The 16,105-nt window shown below is 32.6% G+C and overlaps 1 protein-coding gene across 1 annotated transcript in view; it reads right to left on the reverse strand.

Moving 5' to 3' along the window:
* Positions 1–16,105, reverse strand: part of LOC118187337 (aldo-keto reductase family 1 member B1-like) — a 56,354-nt gene that overhangs the window by 21,615 nt on the left and 18,634 nt on the right. Inside the window, exons 2-4 of the mRNA XM_035357537.2 lie at positions 7,708–7,780; positions 7,424–7,591; positions 4,722–4,838 (exon numbers count right to left, since the gene is read on the reverse strand). Coding sequence (XP_035213428.1) covers positions 4,722–4,838; positions 7,424–7,591; positions 7,708–7,779 — 357 coding nt within the window. The 5' untranslated portion in view covers position 7,780. The remainder of the gene's footprint in view (positions 1–4,721; positions 4,839–7,423; positions 7,592–7,707; positions 7,781–16,105) is intronic.

Below are 16,105 nucleotides of genomic sequence, written 5' to 3' on the forward strand. Positions count from 1 at the left end.
GTAATCTACTTTCTGGATAGCCCTCGTATAATGCAGGTATCTAATATTTGGTTGCAACAGTTTGAAAAATGATTCAGACTTTTACAGTGAACCACTGTAAAATGCCCCCTCCCCCCAAAAAATGACAGACATAATTTAAATATACAAACTGGATATTATTATTACTTTCCAAAATTCAATGATTAAATATTTGACATCAGTTTCAAAGAATAAGTGTTCTTTACTAGAATGGATCATATACTACAGCAGTTTATGTCAGAACATGATTCCTTAAACCCTTTTATTAATCATAAATGGTTATCCAAACAAGGAAAGAAGTATCGAATCTTATTTCAGTTCAAACAGACCTAAACAACTGGGAAAAATATTTATTGATCAATTTCATAGCAAATGTAAATTAAAATACAGGTAAAAAAACTATAAAATAATGTGTTTAGGAAATCAATTTTTAGTTTAATCTTGAAGCATCTGCCGCAACACATATTGTTTGGAAATCATAGCAATACTCTTAAGGCTTATCTAAGCCCTAAATAAATACCTTTCCATAGACTCCAACCTTCAGCAAACCTTGTCAGTAGTCAACACGCGAACGACATTTTTACAACTTTGAAAATGTGCGCGTAGCGTATGTTGTAATTAACCATTCATTAATTTTAAATTAATAATTAATTGTAATCAATTTTATTACATTTAAAATCCATATACATATAAAACTGAATAATTAAAAATATACCTTGTAAATTATATGCACATTTAATTAGAAATTTTCTTTTAACTCCTCAAGCATTCACTAATAAAAAGTACTTCAAATAACTACTAATCATGGAAAAAATCAGAAGCTATAAATCATATCTTTATTCTGGATATGATTTCTACAGGGAAATAAAATTTAAATAACCAAGAATGATACATATAAGTATTAAACAAAATATGCATAATTTATGAATGCAAAGATTTATATGTAGCATGCTTAGCAAGCTTAAGTTCTGATTTTGAGAATGTTTTTTTATAACACAGTTCTTCATTTGCCTGCATATTTATTTTTTCAATCAAAACTGCTTCAAGAGTTTTAAGACCTAAATTCGGTCGAAATTCCGTCTGATTTTTTTTAACAATAGAAAAAATTCTTTCGCAAGCTGCATTTGAATGAGGTATTATTAAGACAGCAAGCATTACAGAAGGCAATGCTTTGTATTTAATACACCCATTCATATTTCTTAATTTGGAAATTTCTTTCCATGCTATATCAATATGCAAATCTACAATTTCTTTCAAATCATGGAAAATGATACATGGAAAATTCAATTTCTACTTGATTAAGACATTTTTCATCAATAATGGATGGAAAAGTATTCATCAAGTAAAGAACAGATGAAAATGAGACTTCAGTTCTCAAGTTGATGTCAGCAACTTCAGCATGTTTTAGAAATGGATCACTCAATGGAAATTCATCAATTATATATGAACATGCAGTTACAAAAAAAGCTCGCACAGAATTGAAAAATGATTTCACTTCACTTTCATTCAACTTGGCATTTTTTAAATATAGTCTTGTTTCCGCACCAATCACTAAATTTTCATTTTCTTTTTGTTTACTATACTTCTGAAATGGAATAGACGTTAGAGTAACATCTTCATTTTCTTTAGAAATTACTGATGGTTTTACGAATCTAACAAATAAATTCATTAAAAGTTCAAAAAGTTCTCTTCTCAATTTATGTATATAAGGAGCTTGTTGTTGCAAATTAATATTTACTGTTATAAACAAAGGAAAGTATTTTTCAAAAATAACAAGTACAATTTGGTGGTCGGTGACTGTAAAATTTTTTTAATGTTTTGCAATCTCTTTCCTTCATTCTCACTGTTATCTGGTTTATCTCCAAAAAAATTTATCACAGCATCCCACTGTTCCAAAATCCTTGTTATAGATTCTAAAAGAGACAACCATCTCGTACTGCAATATTTCAAAATTTTATGAGATTTTGCATTCTGTCCCAAAATTTGTTGAGCAACTTTGAAGCTATGCTTCCGTTTCGAACTTTTCTCCAAGTAAAAATATATATCTATTATCAACATTTCAATTTCTGAGCCAATTAATTTTTCAGTAGCTTTTTTTTGCAGCTATATGCAAGAGGTGGCACGGACAACCTCGGGTGATTATACTTGGTTGATGCATTTTGATAAATGATGCTACACCTTTAAACTTTCCAATCATATTACTAGCATTATCTGAAGAAAATGATAAGCAATTTTTCCATTCTAAACCTTTGTTTTTAAAGTTTTCATTTATACAATTAAAAATACCTTCTCCTGTATTATTCGTGCATTCTAAAATAGAAACCAATGAAGTAATTATCACTCCCTTTTCTTTACTGTAGTATGTTATAACCAATGGGTACAGTTTGTTATCATTGTTATCATTACTTCCATCAGTACTTAGAGAAAATGATGTACTGCACACTGATTTTATAATATCAGCAACAGTATTTTCTGCAAGCGTTTTCACAATAGCAGCAGTTTTGGTATGACCGCAGCTAAATTTTTTTGCTATGGCAGAATCCGGAAACATTGCTTTGAAAAGCTCTTTGGAATGATCCGAAACAGAAAGCGGTAGATTATGTTCAATTAAAAAACGAACAAAATAGCATTCGGCTTTTATAGGATCTGTTTCATCATCTTTTATTAAGAAATTTATTTCTTTAGATTTTACGGTGCCAAGTTCTATATGCTTTTGAGAAAACACATGCCGTTTACAGTCATCTTTTCCGCCATGAGCAACTGAGAAGTCTTTGTTGCATACACTGCAGTGTGCGTGATTCACAGAAATTTCGGACGCTTTAATGCATGGAAATTCTGAAGAATATGGATCTTTAAACTTCTGCTTTGATAATTTTGGCTTCTTCGTTCGAGGCAGCATTATGATTAAAAATCTTTCACCTGATTCACAGTTCACAAGACACACGCTAAGCTCTCGTCGTAAACTACACAATGCAGCCGAATGCAGCCTAAACACGCATCAGCGAGGAACCTGGGAGACAGACAATTGGGTGGAACTATTGATAAGTCGTTAACGGTTGGAGTTACTGATCTACGATTGGCTAATTCTTCAAAACTAGGAATGCACTCAACACGTGATATATGATAACACGAGTATTCAGCCAATCATCGGATGAATTAGTTGGTTCCGTTTTGCATACTGGTTCTCCTGCTCTTGTTTCTGTAAAATCCGTAGTTTTTTCCATACTTTTCGTAGCTCGTAGTTTTTCATGAATTTCCGTAGAAACTACGGAGAATCCGTAGTAGTTGGAGTCTATGCCTTTCTCCATGTATTTAAAGTTTACTGGAACAACAAATTAATTATTTTTTATTCAAACAACACTAAATGTTATCTTTTGGCCTATAAATATCAGAGAAAAACTACAAAAAATTCATTTTTTGTATACGGAAGAGAAATACCTGCTAAATTGTTCACTACCAATGCACTCAATTTTTTGCAGTGCAGTTGGCCGAAGTCTGTATTTGCTGCTAAGCATAAAGTCAACAAAAATATTACCATGGTGTTTGATACTCATTTATTCAAGGGGAAAAAAAAATTAAGGCATGGCTGCATAAGTCATTTCTCAAGCAGCCATCAGTTGATAGATAGTCATACCGCATATAAAGCAAAGAATAAGAAAAAAATGAGTCTCCAGGTTGGCATCAGGTTATAAATTACTCAACACAATGTAAAATCACACATAAACTTAAGTAGAATGTTTTGGTTTCAAATATATGTCAAGCAAAAAAGGCAGCTACCGAGTCAAATTATTGATCATAGAGATTTATGCTAATAAATTATTGTATTTCTTTAACATGAAGGTGTTTTTTTAGTGCTGAAGTAAAATTAAGAATCGAGAACTTCCACATGCCTTATCATGGAAAAAATAAAAATATCTATTGTGCATGCAAGAAGCATTAAGCATATGCTAAAGAAAGATGTTACTCTTTGAATCTAACTCTTTTGCCTTTTTGCAAAAAATTTCTTTATTGCTCGTGATCCGGATATAGGACGTCCAGTTTTCGAACTTTGAACTATATCGAAAAGAACATTGCTTGCTTTGTTTTGAAGTGTGGTCTTGTTAAAATGCAGATTAAATTTACCAAAACAAATGAACACATCCTTCAAATTAATCTACTGAAAAATACAGGTAAATTGTTAATACTATTTTTTTCCCTATTATTTGTTATTTATAATATAAGGTATTCATTCCTCTTTTCTGCCCAACTAAAAGCATAATTTTAGTTCTAAAAGTTTAAGTTTACTTTTAGTTTGTACAAGTTTAGTTTTACAAAATTATGCAGTAATTTAAAGGGCAACAGTTTCACACCATTTCAGAGCTTTTATAAAGCCTTTAAATATTTTTGCATGAGCAGATGTTCACTGCAATTTTTTTCCAAAACAGATGCCAATAAACATATTATTATTATGCCTGGAAACATTATATTAAGCATATTTCATACAATTCAGTCATCATACAGTATAAACTCAAACCTCTTGATTACTTTCAGTTTGCAATTATCTTCTAAATTGCATCTTGGTTAACATCTTAAGACCTTGGTTGCTATAGTTAGACCTCTGATGGTAAGGTTACCATTATTTTTTAAAAGCAATAAAATAGACAAAATTTTTGAAAAAAATAGCAACTGTTTCTACTTTAAATTTAAAAATCTGTGTGTCTTACTTTATAAGCCAAAGGCCAATGAATGAGATACAAATCTAAATACTCCAAGTCTAAGGCTTTAAGAGACTTCTGGCAGCATTCTAAGACCTTTTCTCTCCTGTGGTATGTATTCCAAAGCTAAACAAAATATAAAAAGAAATAAGTAGAAGTTACGTTTAAGTACAAGTATGTTTTGAAAGAATTTGCAACTCTTTATTATGAGAAGCAATTTTTTTGAAATATACGTTTATTGATCTACGTCAAATAGATATAAATAAAAAGTTATATCAGATAAAATATAAAATTTAAGCACACCTCTTATACTGTGAATAAAAAGTATTTTTACATTTGTAACACCTCAAGGAGTCCACTGATGAAAAAGCTCTCTTGCCCACTGCAGTAAAGCATTACATGATACCAACAGAAAAGCTCTCAAATATTATATTTGAAAACAAATCACTAAGTATTATTACAGCTCGAACACCTCATCTGTGACCATAAGCACAAAGACACGTGTACTATTCGGACCAATTATTCTCAAAATAGAGTGGAAGGATGGGGACTTTCTTACCCCAAAGCAACATAAATTCTTTCTTTCCAGAGAAGAGATGTGACTTTTTACGTCGCAGCAAGTAATAATGTCCCTTTTGGACCAGTCTATGTGCTTTGGCAAAATGGCAGTCAAGGTTGTGTTTAAGGCGGTTGAACTACACAAATTATAAAGAAAGACATAAAATGCTACAGGAACAGGTAGAAGTGGGCAGAACACCAGAATGTCACTGTCGGTAGTACAGGTACAGTTCCACCTCTATTTGAAGGACAGCCCGGTGGGGGATGGACTGAGGGTCTCTTATCCCCATTTTCCCAACCACTTAACTCTCGAGAGGATTTTCGGCTCACCATGTATTTCGGGTGCCCCTATGCCGTGCAGACACTACACACTTACAAACATCCATGTCTTCTTCAGACCCAATGATATGGCAGTCAGCGTCACAACCACTATACCGGCTAGGCGACGCACCAACTGTTATAATCAGTTAAAAAGAAAGGCCATTAAATATTACAATCATCTGAAAAGAAAAATTCACCATATATCATTTTATAAATTCTACATATGGCTGAAAATTGATAAGGATTTTGCTTGCATAAATATTTCAATCCATGCATTAACAACTTTTAAATGTAATACATATTACAATGACAGCACTTTCTAATTATGACGGCCTTCGAGATACACAAAGAATATAATTAATTGCCAAATCTTATAACCAGATCAATTAACACTGATTCTTTCACGCTCAAATTAAAATTTCCTTGCTCTTTCTATAAAACAATGTGTATTAACTACGGGTTCAAAATTTAATCTCCTATCAGGTTGTGAAAAAATATATGGATAGTATTTAACTTTTTTAATATGTGAGAAAAATGCAATAGCATTTTCTCAGAAAAAAGGAATTTTAGTTTGTCAAAGAACATGGAAAAATAACACAAAACGCAACTGGCTGATGATAAAAGCACTTGGAGAAGCAAAATGAGTAATTGCAAAAAACAAATATTTTTACTCAGAACTAGTTTGTTTCAGATTCACATCCGTAAGAGAGTTGGGTAAAAGAATTCACTTCTATAAAATGGTATGACAAGCAGCTAGATACTAGTATAACTTGGAATGATTATATGATGAAGATGTGCACAGATTATTTAATGGAACAGTCTAGAGGTCAAAATATAAACAAGGTAAAATTATACATTTCATAATTTACTTGCAGAAATCTAATACTTTTCAGACAAAGGGCTCTAGTTTTCTAATTTTAATTGGCAAAAAGATGAAGAAATTTTCCTCCCGTGACCATATGTAGAGACTGACATTCATTCAGCACTGACCACTGGCAATTCAAACTCTCCATTTCCTCTTTTCCCCAACCCCAGCTATTTGAAGACTCTGTACTTATTTTCTATTTTTTTTTTTTATTCTGCCTCACATCAATTCTCATTCTGAGAACCCCCAAAGATCAGAAAACTAAAGATTTGGCAAGGCTAAGATCTTAACTTCCAAAATATGACTTACTAAACTTTAAACAGTTTCATTTATTTTAAATACCTAAATATCATTAATTTAAAATCATACACAGCAATTAAATTTCTTAATATTAAACTTTGCACAACACAAACCTGAAAGCATATGCAAGCAATGGATAAAATGGAACATATAATTTTCTTTTGCAAATGTATCCTTACAGTTGCTACAAATGCACATATAACATAATATTCATAACTTGTTTAATACTTCAACTGTATTGCTAAAAGAATAAATACACATTTAATTTTTTTAACTTAATACAAGATTTTCTCAACATGCTTTTAAAATTTAAATTTATTTGTTTTTAATTTAATAAACTTACACATGTTCGAACATAAAGGCTATATGGTTAAATATGTACAGAACAAGAGGCAGCAGCGGATATTAAAAACACTGTCAACAGACAAACAAAGGGTATCACATTCTGGCAGTTTATTTTCAGGGCTTCTAATGGAAAAGTACTTATAAAAGTATTTAGAGATAATTTTTTTATTGGCATGATCAAATTTCAGTGCATTAGATGTAAATAAGTATGATAAGAAAACCTGGAATCTAAAGTATTGGAAAGACAGATAATCAGATTAATCAGTATGAAATTTATCAGTTTATTGAAAGGCTACTTAATATTTAATATTTACTAACTTACCTTGCTAGTAACAAATATATCTTCTCTCTTGATGGTTTTGTCTGCAATTTTTTCCTTTATAGCTTGCCCAACTTCATTCTCATTTTGGTATGCTAAAGCACAATCTACATGCCTATATCCAATATCAATAGCAATTTTTACAGCTTCAAGCACTTGTCCTGGCTTTGACTGCAACAAAATTCAAGTATTACATAAATACATACAATAATAGTTAAACAGATGTTAAATTTTTATGATTTATACTATCTTTGTATTCTAAGTTCAAAAACAAATTATGTTATTACCTTCCAGGTTCCTAAGCCAATTATTGGCACTTCTTTTCCATTGCTCAGTTTAACATTTGGAACTTTTGCCATCCTAGAAATAAAAGTATAAAAAGTAAACAAACAAATAAAACTTTTTTCAGCTTTAACTAGAGAGATGACAGATAAGCTTAGAGTCACATGCATTTATTAAGAAGTCTCTGACATTTTTTACTAACAGCAAAACTTTTTGCTTTAATACAAATGCTTAAACTAAACTTTTTGTTATAATACATTCTGCATATTTTTGTAAACAAGATTAAACATTTAGATTCAATTGCTAAACTAAGCCTATAACTGGTTAGCCTTTAACTGCTGTGAGCGGTCTGAGAGACTGCTGAGGATTTTCTAACCATCGTTTCCACCCCTAAAAATGGAGAATGGTCCCTGTCCATTCTGCTACCTTTCCAAACCCGTGCCACAAGGTCACATATCCAGTTTCACACTTCGAGCTTTATTATGGTTTCAGTTACCATATTTTTTACTTTTTAAGTTGTCTGGGAGACCACTCGCAGCAGATGCGTACCAGGTTTAGTGGACAATAGACATTTATTGGATGCTTGTTTTTCGTAAAAGTGATAAATATGGCTTCAAATTTTACAAGAAAACGTCCTGTATATCTCACTCAAAAAGAAATTGAATATTTTGTTAAAAATATTTTTGATGCAGAATACTCTGATTCTGAAGAATCACGTAGTATTCACAGCGAAAGCAAAAGTGAATCTGAGCTTTCTCCAGATGAATATCATAATTTTCCTAACGACTGTGAACAAAATGATAGTTTTTATGGAAAAGAGCGCTTCTAATAGTGAAAAAAAGAACCAAATCAGGAGGTACAAACACCGAAGCATAAAATAATAATTCAGCTCCTTGGTCTGAAACATCCTGCAAAAATAGACTCTACAGCAGAGCCCGAAGATACTTTGAATTTATGCCTATACATATTGTTCCAGTCATATCCTGATGTTACCCCCTAAAAAAAAAGAAGAGCTTTTATTAGCTAATTGACTTATTAAACCGCATCTGAAAGCTGAGATAAACTTACGCTCGCTTTTTACCAAGGGAACTGAAGATAACAATTAGAAGAATCCTTTGACAGAAGGAAATTAAAAGAATGGATTTATTAAATCTAGAAGAAAGAAAAACACGTAGTCTTGTAAGAAGAGAAAAACAGCATACAAATGCTTGAATGCAAGGAACCAGTATATCTTCAGTGCTCTAAAAAAATGTGTTTTCAGACTTTCATCCTTGTAAACACAGATACACTGATCTACGAGGGTTTTTTTTTTTCCCAACCACCGATGGCACAGTATGATGGCAAGGCATGCAGCAGGTGGTTGGTGTGCCTATTAGGCAACTGCGCATTTAACCCTACATACACTCCGTCACTGGCGAGTTCAACCCGCCATTTCCTGTTGAGCTGCAGTCACGTAAACATGGCTGCGCTATTGATTCTCCTGCCAAGTGCGAATTGTTATTCTTTTCTTGCAATAGCGCAGTGGAAATTCATCGAAGAATGAGTGTATGGAGACAGCTTTACGAGTTATGGCATTGTTCATGAATGGCGTCGAAAGTTTAAAGATGGCTGAACTGATGTGCACGATGAAGAGGGTCAAGGGCGCAAGTCTGTCCGTACAGATGACATTGTTCAACGAGTTGACCAAGCACAGTTAAGGAAAATCGAAGGTTCATCATAGGTGAATTATCGATGAAATTTCCAAAAGTTTCAGGATCTTCCCTGTACTCTATCATTATGAACAGCTGCGCTACAGAAAAGTTTGCAGTCTCACAGATGTTGACTGACGACCACAAAACTTGCCGAATGGCTGCAGAGTTGGAGAGACATGCTGACTTCTGGAATTGTTCTGATCCATGACAATGCCCGTCCTCACAGCACTCAGCAATTTCAGTGAGACATTTTTGGACACCTACCATATAATCCCGACCTAGCGCAGAGAGACTTTCATCTTTTCTTTGAACTGAAGCATTGGCTTGGGGGACAGCGCTTCCAAAATAATGTGGAGCTCAAAGAAACCATTACAACTCGTTTCCAATCATTGGCAGGAACATTTTATGAAGAGGGTATTGCAAAGTTTATTCATAGATACGACAAATACCTCAATCATCAAGGTGATTATATAGAGAAATAATCTGTATTGTACATTTCTTTTTGAAATAAAATCTTTTTTGTATATTCAACCATCTTTTCTTTATAGCCTATCGGAGGTTGAAAAAAATAGCCTACATATTATTTATTAATAATTAAATTCATTGGTGTAGAATTGTGTTTTAATTGACAGTAATACTTGATTAAGTCACATATTTTCATGCATGTTTAATACAATCTTTGTTATTTAAAAGCTTTGTTCCTTAAAATAAAGAAAATGGTAGTTTTTTATGTGAATTTAACTGCACAAAATTAAGTGAAATAGAATTTCATACATATGCATAAAGTATCTGTAACATTCCTTGAAAAGCATAAAAATATGCATTTTTATGCATTTCTCTAAGGTAGTCTGTGAGTCTGAACTGATTAATGATTAATTACTGTGAGACCGCTTACAGTAATTATGCCAAAAAAATTGCTGTAGTAGTTAAGGTTAAATTCTATTATTTACAGAGCTACATAACAAATCCAAACAAAAAAATACTTCATTAGGACTGTACTTGAAAAAAAATTGTACATTTAAAAAAAAAAAAAATAAGTAAAATAAAAAATTAAAAAATTTTTTTTTGCCAGATTTACTATATTGACTTGAATTTAAGACTTCTTTCAAGAATTCTTGACCTTTCATCATCATTCTACAAAACAGTTCAACATAATGCAAAAGAGAATGCTAATATAAGACTATTTAAAACTACGTTCTAAGAAAGAGATTGAACTCTTCAGATATCAACATAACACCATAACTGTGAATGTGGTTATGATTACTGTTCAATTTATTATAGCTAGAGTAATAGTTTTATAATTCAGTACACTTGAGGATTTTCAATGATTTTACTCTTCACTTTGTTAAAGAATCCCAGACTATTTATCAGTCATTCTGTACTTTAAATACAGCTCTATATAAGGCATGATTAAAGAATGCTAAGATAAAATTATTTAAAATTACACAATAAGGGGGAAAATTTTTTTTAAAGCTCATCACTACATTAATGTAGGTGTGGTTTATGATTTCTATTAAATAAATAATGGCTCAAATAATAATTTTATATGCTGCAAATTTGAGAATTTTCAATGATTTCACAAATTTCGGATTTTTCTAAAAACATTCAGTACATCAGCAGATTTTGGCCTAATCTTTTAACTTTTTCAAATTGTTAGAATATTTTTCATATTTATATAGCTTTTGATACTATCTTCTACTAAAACTTTTGCAAAAAATACTGTAAAGTAAACTTATTTAAATATCCAAATCTGAACTTTAAACTAACGAGAATGAACTACAAGTTATTTAATTCATTTTTGCTAGATGTCTTTTATGTTGGAAAAAGACATTTTCTAAAGATGCATAAAACAATAGCCTTCTAATTGCCTTTCAATACCTGTAAACAATTTCAATGTAAAATATTCCCTTTTCTAAATTTAGAAACAAGCCACTTTATGAAGAATATCTATGTAAATTTAATGTATGCAGATTTATTATTAAACATATACATGCATCCAGATGTTATCCAATTGTAATCGAAATTTTGATCTGAAATTATGGTAATTGATATTACTGGATTTGGCAGATTGAAAATTAAATAATAATTAGTTACATAGTAGTTATTTCATTACTGTTACACAGTAAGAAATTCTTCCCCAGGGAAATAATAAAGCAAATTCTTTGTAGGCTGCAATTTTCATGAAATTATTTACATAAATCCACAAAATTTCATGACTTATTCTGAAACTGCACTATGAATTCTGGCATTTCTTTTCCTATGACGAAAATGCAGTCCTAAGTATATTTAAGTAAGTAAGTTTACTTGTCAGTAAAAGCACATGAGGCATATATATCTGTTTAAGGAAAGGAATGTCTTTCTGGAGGAATTTCCAAGAAAATTGCCTTGTATTAAAATTAGAAAGAGTTTGAAAATGTTTTGCAGTTAGCTCATTTCCAGGATTTAAAACTGGGTCAACATATGTTCCAGTCTCACACATCTGGTCACCGTGAGCCCTCATATTATACACTGATTGGGGATGCATAGCTACAAACAATAATGGAAAACTGCTCTATGAATGTGTCTGCAGTAAATCAAAGGCAATTGATGCTCCAGACCAACTTACACATGTATGCACCACCCAACCAATACAGTGGTTAGCATCGCTGACTGCCATGCCGAAGGTTCGAATTCCGGAGAAGGCATGGATGTTTGTATAGTATCCGTGTGGTATGGAAGCACTCTAAATATGTGGTGAGGCTAAAGTCCTCTCAACAGGTTGGTGGGAGGGAAGGAGGGGTGGGAAATCCTCAGACTTGTCCCTCCAGGGTGCTCTTTATCAAAATTGGGCATGGAACTGAACTAAATCACACTGTCACCTGTAAGGTGCTAAAAGCTGTTGCCAAGAACAGGCATATACTTGCACTCCTTGTCACAAGGAATTTTCGCAGGCTTGGGCTGACTATAGGTAAGAGCATTAGCAACAACAACAATATATATATATATATATATATATATATAATTTATCAAGCAAAGTAGTAATTATAATTTTAAAAAACCAATTTCAAATAAATGAAATTTCCCTTGAAAAGCCTGTTTGGAAGTCGAATTGGGCTAATTTACCATTTTCCGCTTACTTTTTATCTTTTTCTGTTTTTTTAATGTTTTACATGTCTTATGGTTTGATTTTCATATGTATTAATTTTTTTAAAACGTGTTGAACCTTTTGGGGCAGCAGCTCTTGGTAACTTTCAGGCGAGCTTACTACAATTTATATATATATATATATATATAGAGAGAGAGAGAGACAGACGATAAACAATTTAGTGATAATATGGGCTTTTTCTCACTCACTTAAGCATTTCTAAGATCCTGGAAGTGGAAAAAGGATTCTTTTTTTGATTATTTCTGGTCTTACCAAGAGACCACGTAAACAAACCACGTGCCCAAAATAAAAGCCCATACTGTTTGGTGCTGGTCTTACTATAACAGTGTTAGAATGTTACCATCCTAAATTTGATGAACCGTGAACAAACCTAATATCAATACTGCTATTAATAGTTTTACCGAAATTATTATCCATGTTCAGGAGAAGGCCACAACTATAAATGAAATTACTAGTTACTCTCTATAAACTTCGAAGACACATTACCGAAGTCATTTCACAAAGAAATTACCTCAAAACAATACCAATTCATGGGCACCAAAATTTTAATCATGCATAAAAAAGATTAGCATGCAAAAAAGAGATTTGACAAAAGTAAATTAATAGCCTGGATTGTGAATTCATAAAACACCTCAGGATAAAGGCTCTGTGAAACAAATTCTTAGAGGAAATCAAAGTTGTGTAATCAAATGAAGAAAAAGCCAAGTGATTGCTAATCATTTGAAGAATTCATTCACTCCAATATTAACACTTAACTTAAACTTAATCATTTATATTGTTTTTATCCGGCCGACGAGATATTTCTAGTATTTTCTGCTTCTCGAAATTACTAGAAGGAGTATAAGGCCCAGATACGGTTACAGTTAAAATAGCGATCAATTACAATACTTAGTACCGTGACACAGGGACCGGAATGTCGCCAAGTCTGGCGTTTTTTTTGGCGATTTCTCGTCGAATTTGGCGACAAAAATCAGTCACCAAAAACCGTTGCCAGCTTGGCGATATCTCGCCAAATTAGCGAGATAGACATTTACTCAATGTTAAATAAATTTACCCCTGTATTTTTACTTTTCCGGCACAGCAACATTTCTTTAGATTTCACAAACAAAAAAAGGGGGAGGGAGAGAAGGGGAAATTTTACATATAACTGCACTAAAATCATCTATGAACAAAATTCATAACGGTATACTTTCTCATAAACTAAAAATGAATAACAATAAACCTGCGTTCTCAGAATCCTGACAGACAGATTAAAAAAAAAAATAGTTTTTCATTATATTGATGGAGGCGGGAGGGAATTGAGTAATATCACATCAGCAAGGTTACTTTTACAACATTATTATGCTTTAAGCAGATCGTCATGGCATTATTTTATCAATTTTCATCCAGCAGGAATTCAAATAAAATCGGGGAAGCAAGATTTCTAGGTAATCAGGAAAAGAAACTGAATTCCAAATAAATTTATAGCAGCAATTCTTCAGCAGAATGTTTCGCAATACAGAAAGAAAAGTCTAAATGTTCGTTCCAGTTAGAAATATGGGAAAACTATTTTACATCTGAATAAGGAAATCTCGACTACGCTCTTTAAATAACTCAGGAAGGCTCAGAAAATAAATAAATGGTTTCTGTGTTTAGGATATGTGTTATGTATCCCTGCGAGGGGGGGAAAAAAAGTTTCAACCCTGTTCTTTGCTGCCATTTTTAGTAACAACATTACTCGGTGAAACAGACGTGCCGTTTAAACTCTTAAAGAACTCGTAATCCAATTCAGATATACCATTGTTTTAAGTCGAACAATGCTACAAAGCGCATACAAAGAATTTCGAAAATAAGATAGCTCTGTAACATAATAAGCAGATAAGAGTACGGTTTCATCAACCATGGCAAGTCCTCCTCCCTAGAAGTTGGATACGCTTGCAGGGCGTACAGGACATAGTTTATGAAATAATAATACTGGGTCAGTCCATAAATTCGTGCGCACTTTTTTGGTAAATTTTTAAATAATATAAAAAAACACAATTTAACATTTTAATCAATTATATATTTTCCTCCATTATATACAATATCTTACTGGCAGCTTTTTTCCAAAATCTGGAGAGTAAGCAGGATGTGGCAAAAGCTCCCGATTAAATTCACTAATTTTTCCGCAGCGTTGTTCATGCGGTCTAGCGTTATCATGATGAAACAACACTTTCTTGATCTTCACCGACCGTGGGCGTTTTTTGATCAATTCTGAGTTTAGACAGCAAAGTTGTTCACTATAAACTTCTGAATGAATCGTTTGAGTTGGTTCTAACAGTTCAAAACGTCCTGAACGGGGTTCATCATCCATGCTGCTTTTTCCAACTTTAAATTTTTAAACCATTTCTCGGCCGTCCTTATAGTGTGTTCACCATGTACACTATTAATTTTTATCGCTGCAAACCTGGCAGATTCACCACATGAAAATAAAAAATGTAGCACAGCCCGTTTGTACTGATTCATCTTCTATGGGTACTAAAATGCGTTGGATATTTACGATAGTAGGTGACAAATTGAATAATATATTAGTCAAACGATGACAAGTTTCAACAGGTTCAAAATTGTATTGTTTTAGTAAATGCGTCATAGTGAATTCCACGCATACTCTTAATGCGCGCAAACTTATAGATTGACCCGATAATAATAAAAATAATAAAAGATTACGCAAGGCTAAATATACTCGTAATTAAGAATTAGACAATTAATAAGATTAAAATACTTCACTTTACTATTATTACTAATAAGTTATTTTTAGGGAGATTAAATAACACTGTTTAGTCATGGCATTCAATAAAGTACTCATATTTACATGAAGGTACAGGCAAGAGTTTGGACGACAATAGCGATGTACCATGGGCCCACAAGTAATGCCTTTCATACTAATCCCCCCCCAAATTAAAACTTTATAAGATTACAAAGAAAGGTTGAGGAGACGAACTATAGGGTATTTTGTCCCTTCTTTCCGCATGCCTTCGTGGCATAAGTGGAAGCATACTCGACGCGTATTCGAGAGGTTCGGAGTTCGAATCCCGGCATGGACTTTGTGGATTTCTTCAGTTTCCTGACTTCAGAAAAATTCTAAAAGACTACAGCGGCCCCCGAACTAAAGGTGTCTTCCTTTTTCCGCGATTCCTGTTTCCGCGTTTGTCAAAATCATTCCTGTTTCCGCGAAATCATCAATCTTCATTACCTTCCGAAAGGGGTTACATTGTGGGGGGGGGGGGGAGCGAGTGGAATTTGGCCTCTCCTGAAAGGTAGGAAAGCAAAACATTTTTAAATTTAAAAACAAATAATCGAAAAATATTTACGATCTCAGATCTTTGCGTGAATGAAGATAATATTGTATTTAAAAGGAGAGAGAGAGAGATAGATGTTCAAACTCAGCGATTATTTTGGCAATGAACTAAAAGATTGTTTCCTAAAGTAAAAAACAGTATTCTTCCAAAATTCTGCATACAGGTGAGTTATAATAGAAATCTCTCAGAATAAATATTCGTTCTAAAACGACGACTTCTTTGGTCTTAATTACGCTTTTGCAGGTTTTAA

Source organism: Stegodyphus dumicola, chromosome 1 (genome assembly GCF_044657685.1).
Source record: "Stegodyphus dumicola isolate Sdum_Otavi_A_Nest chromosome 1, ASM4465768v1".
Taxonomy (NCBI): domain Eukaryota; kingdom Metazoa; phylum Arthropoda; class Arachnida; order Araneae; family Eresidae; genus Stegodyphus; species Stegodyphus dumicola.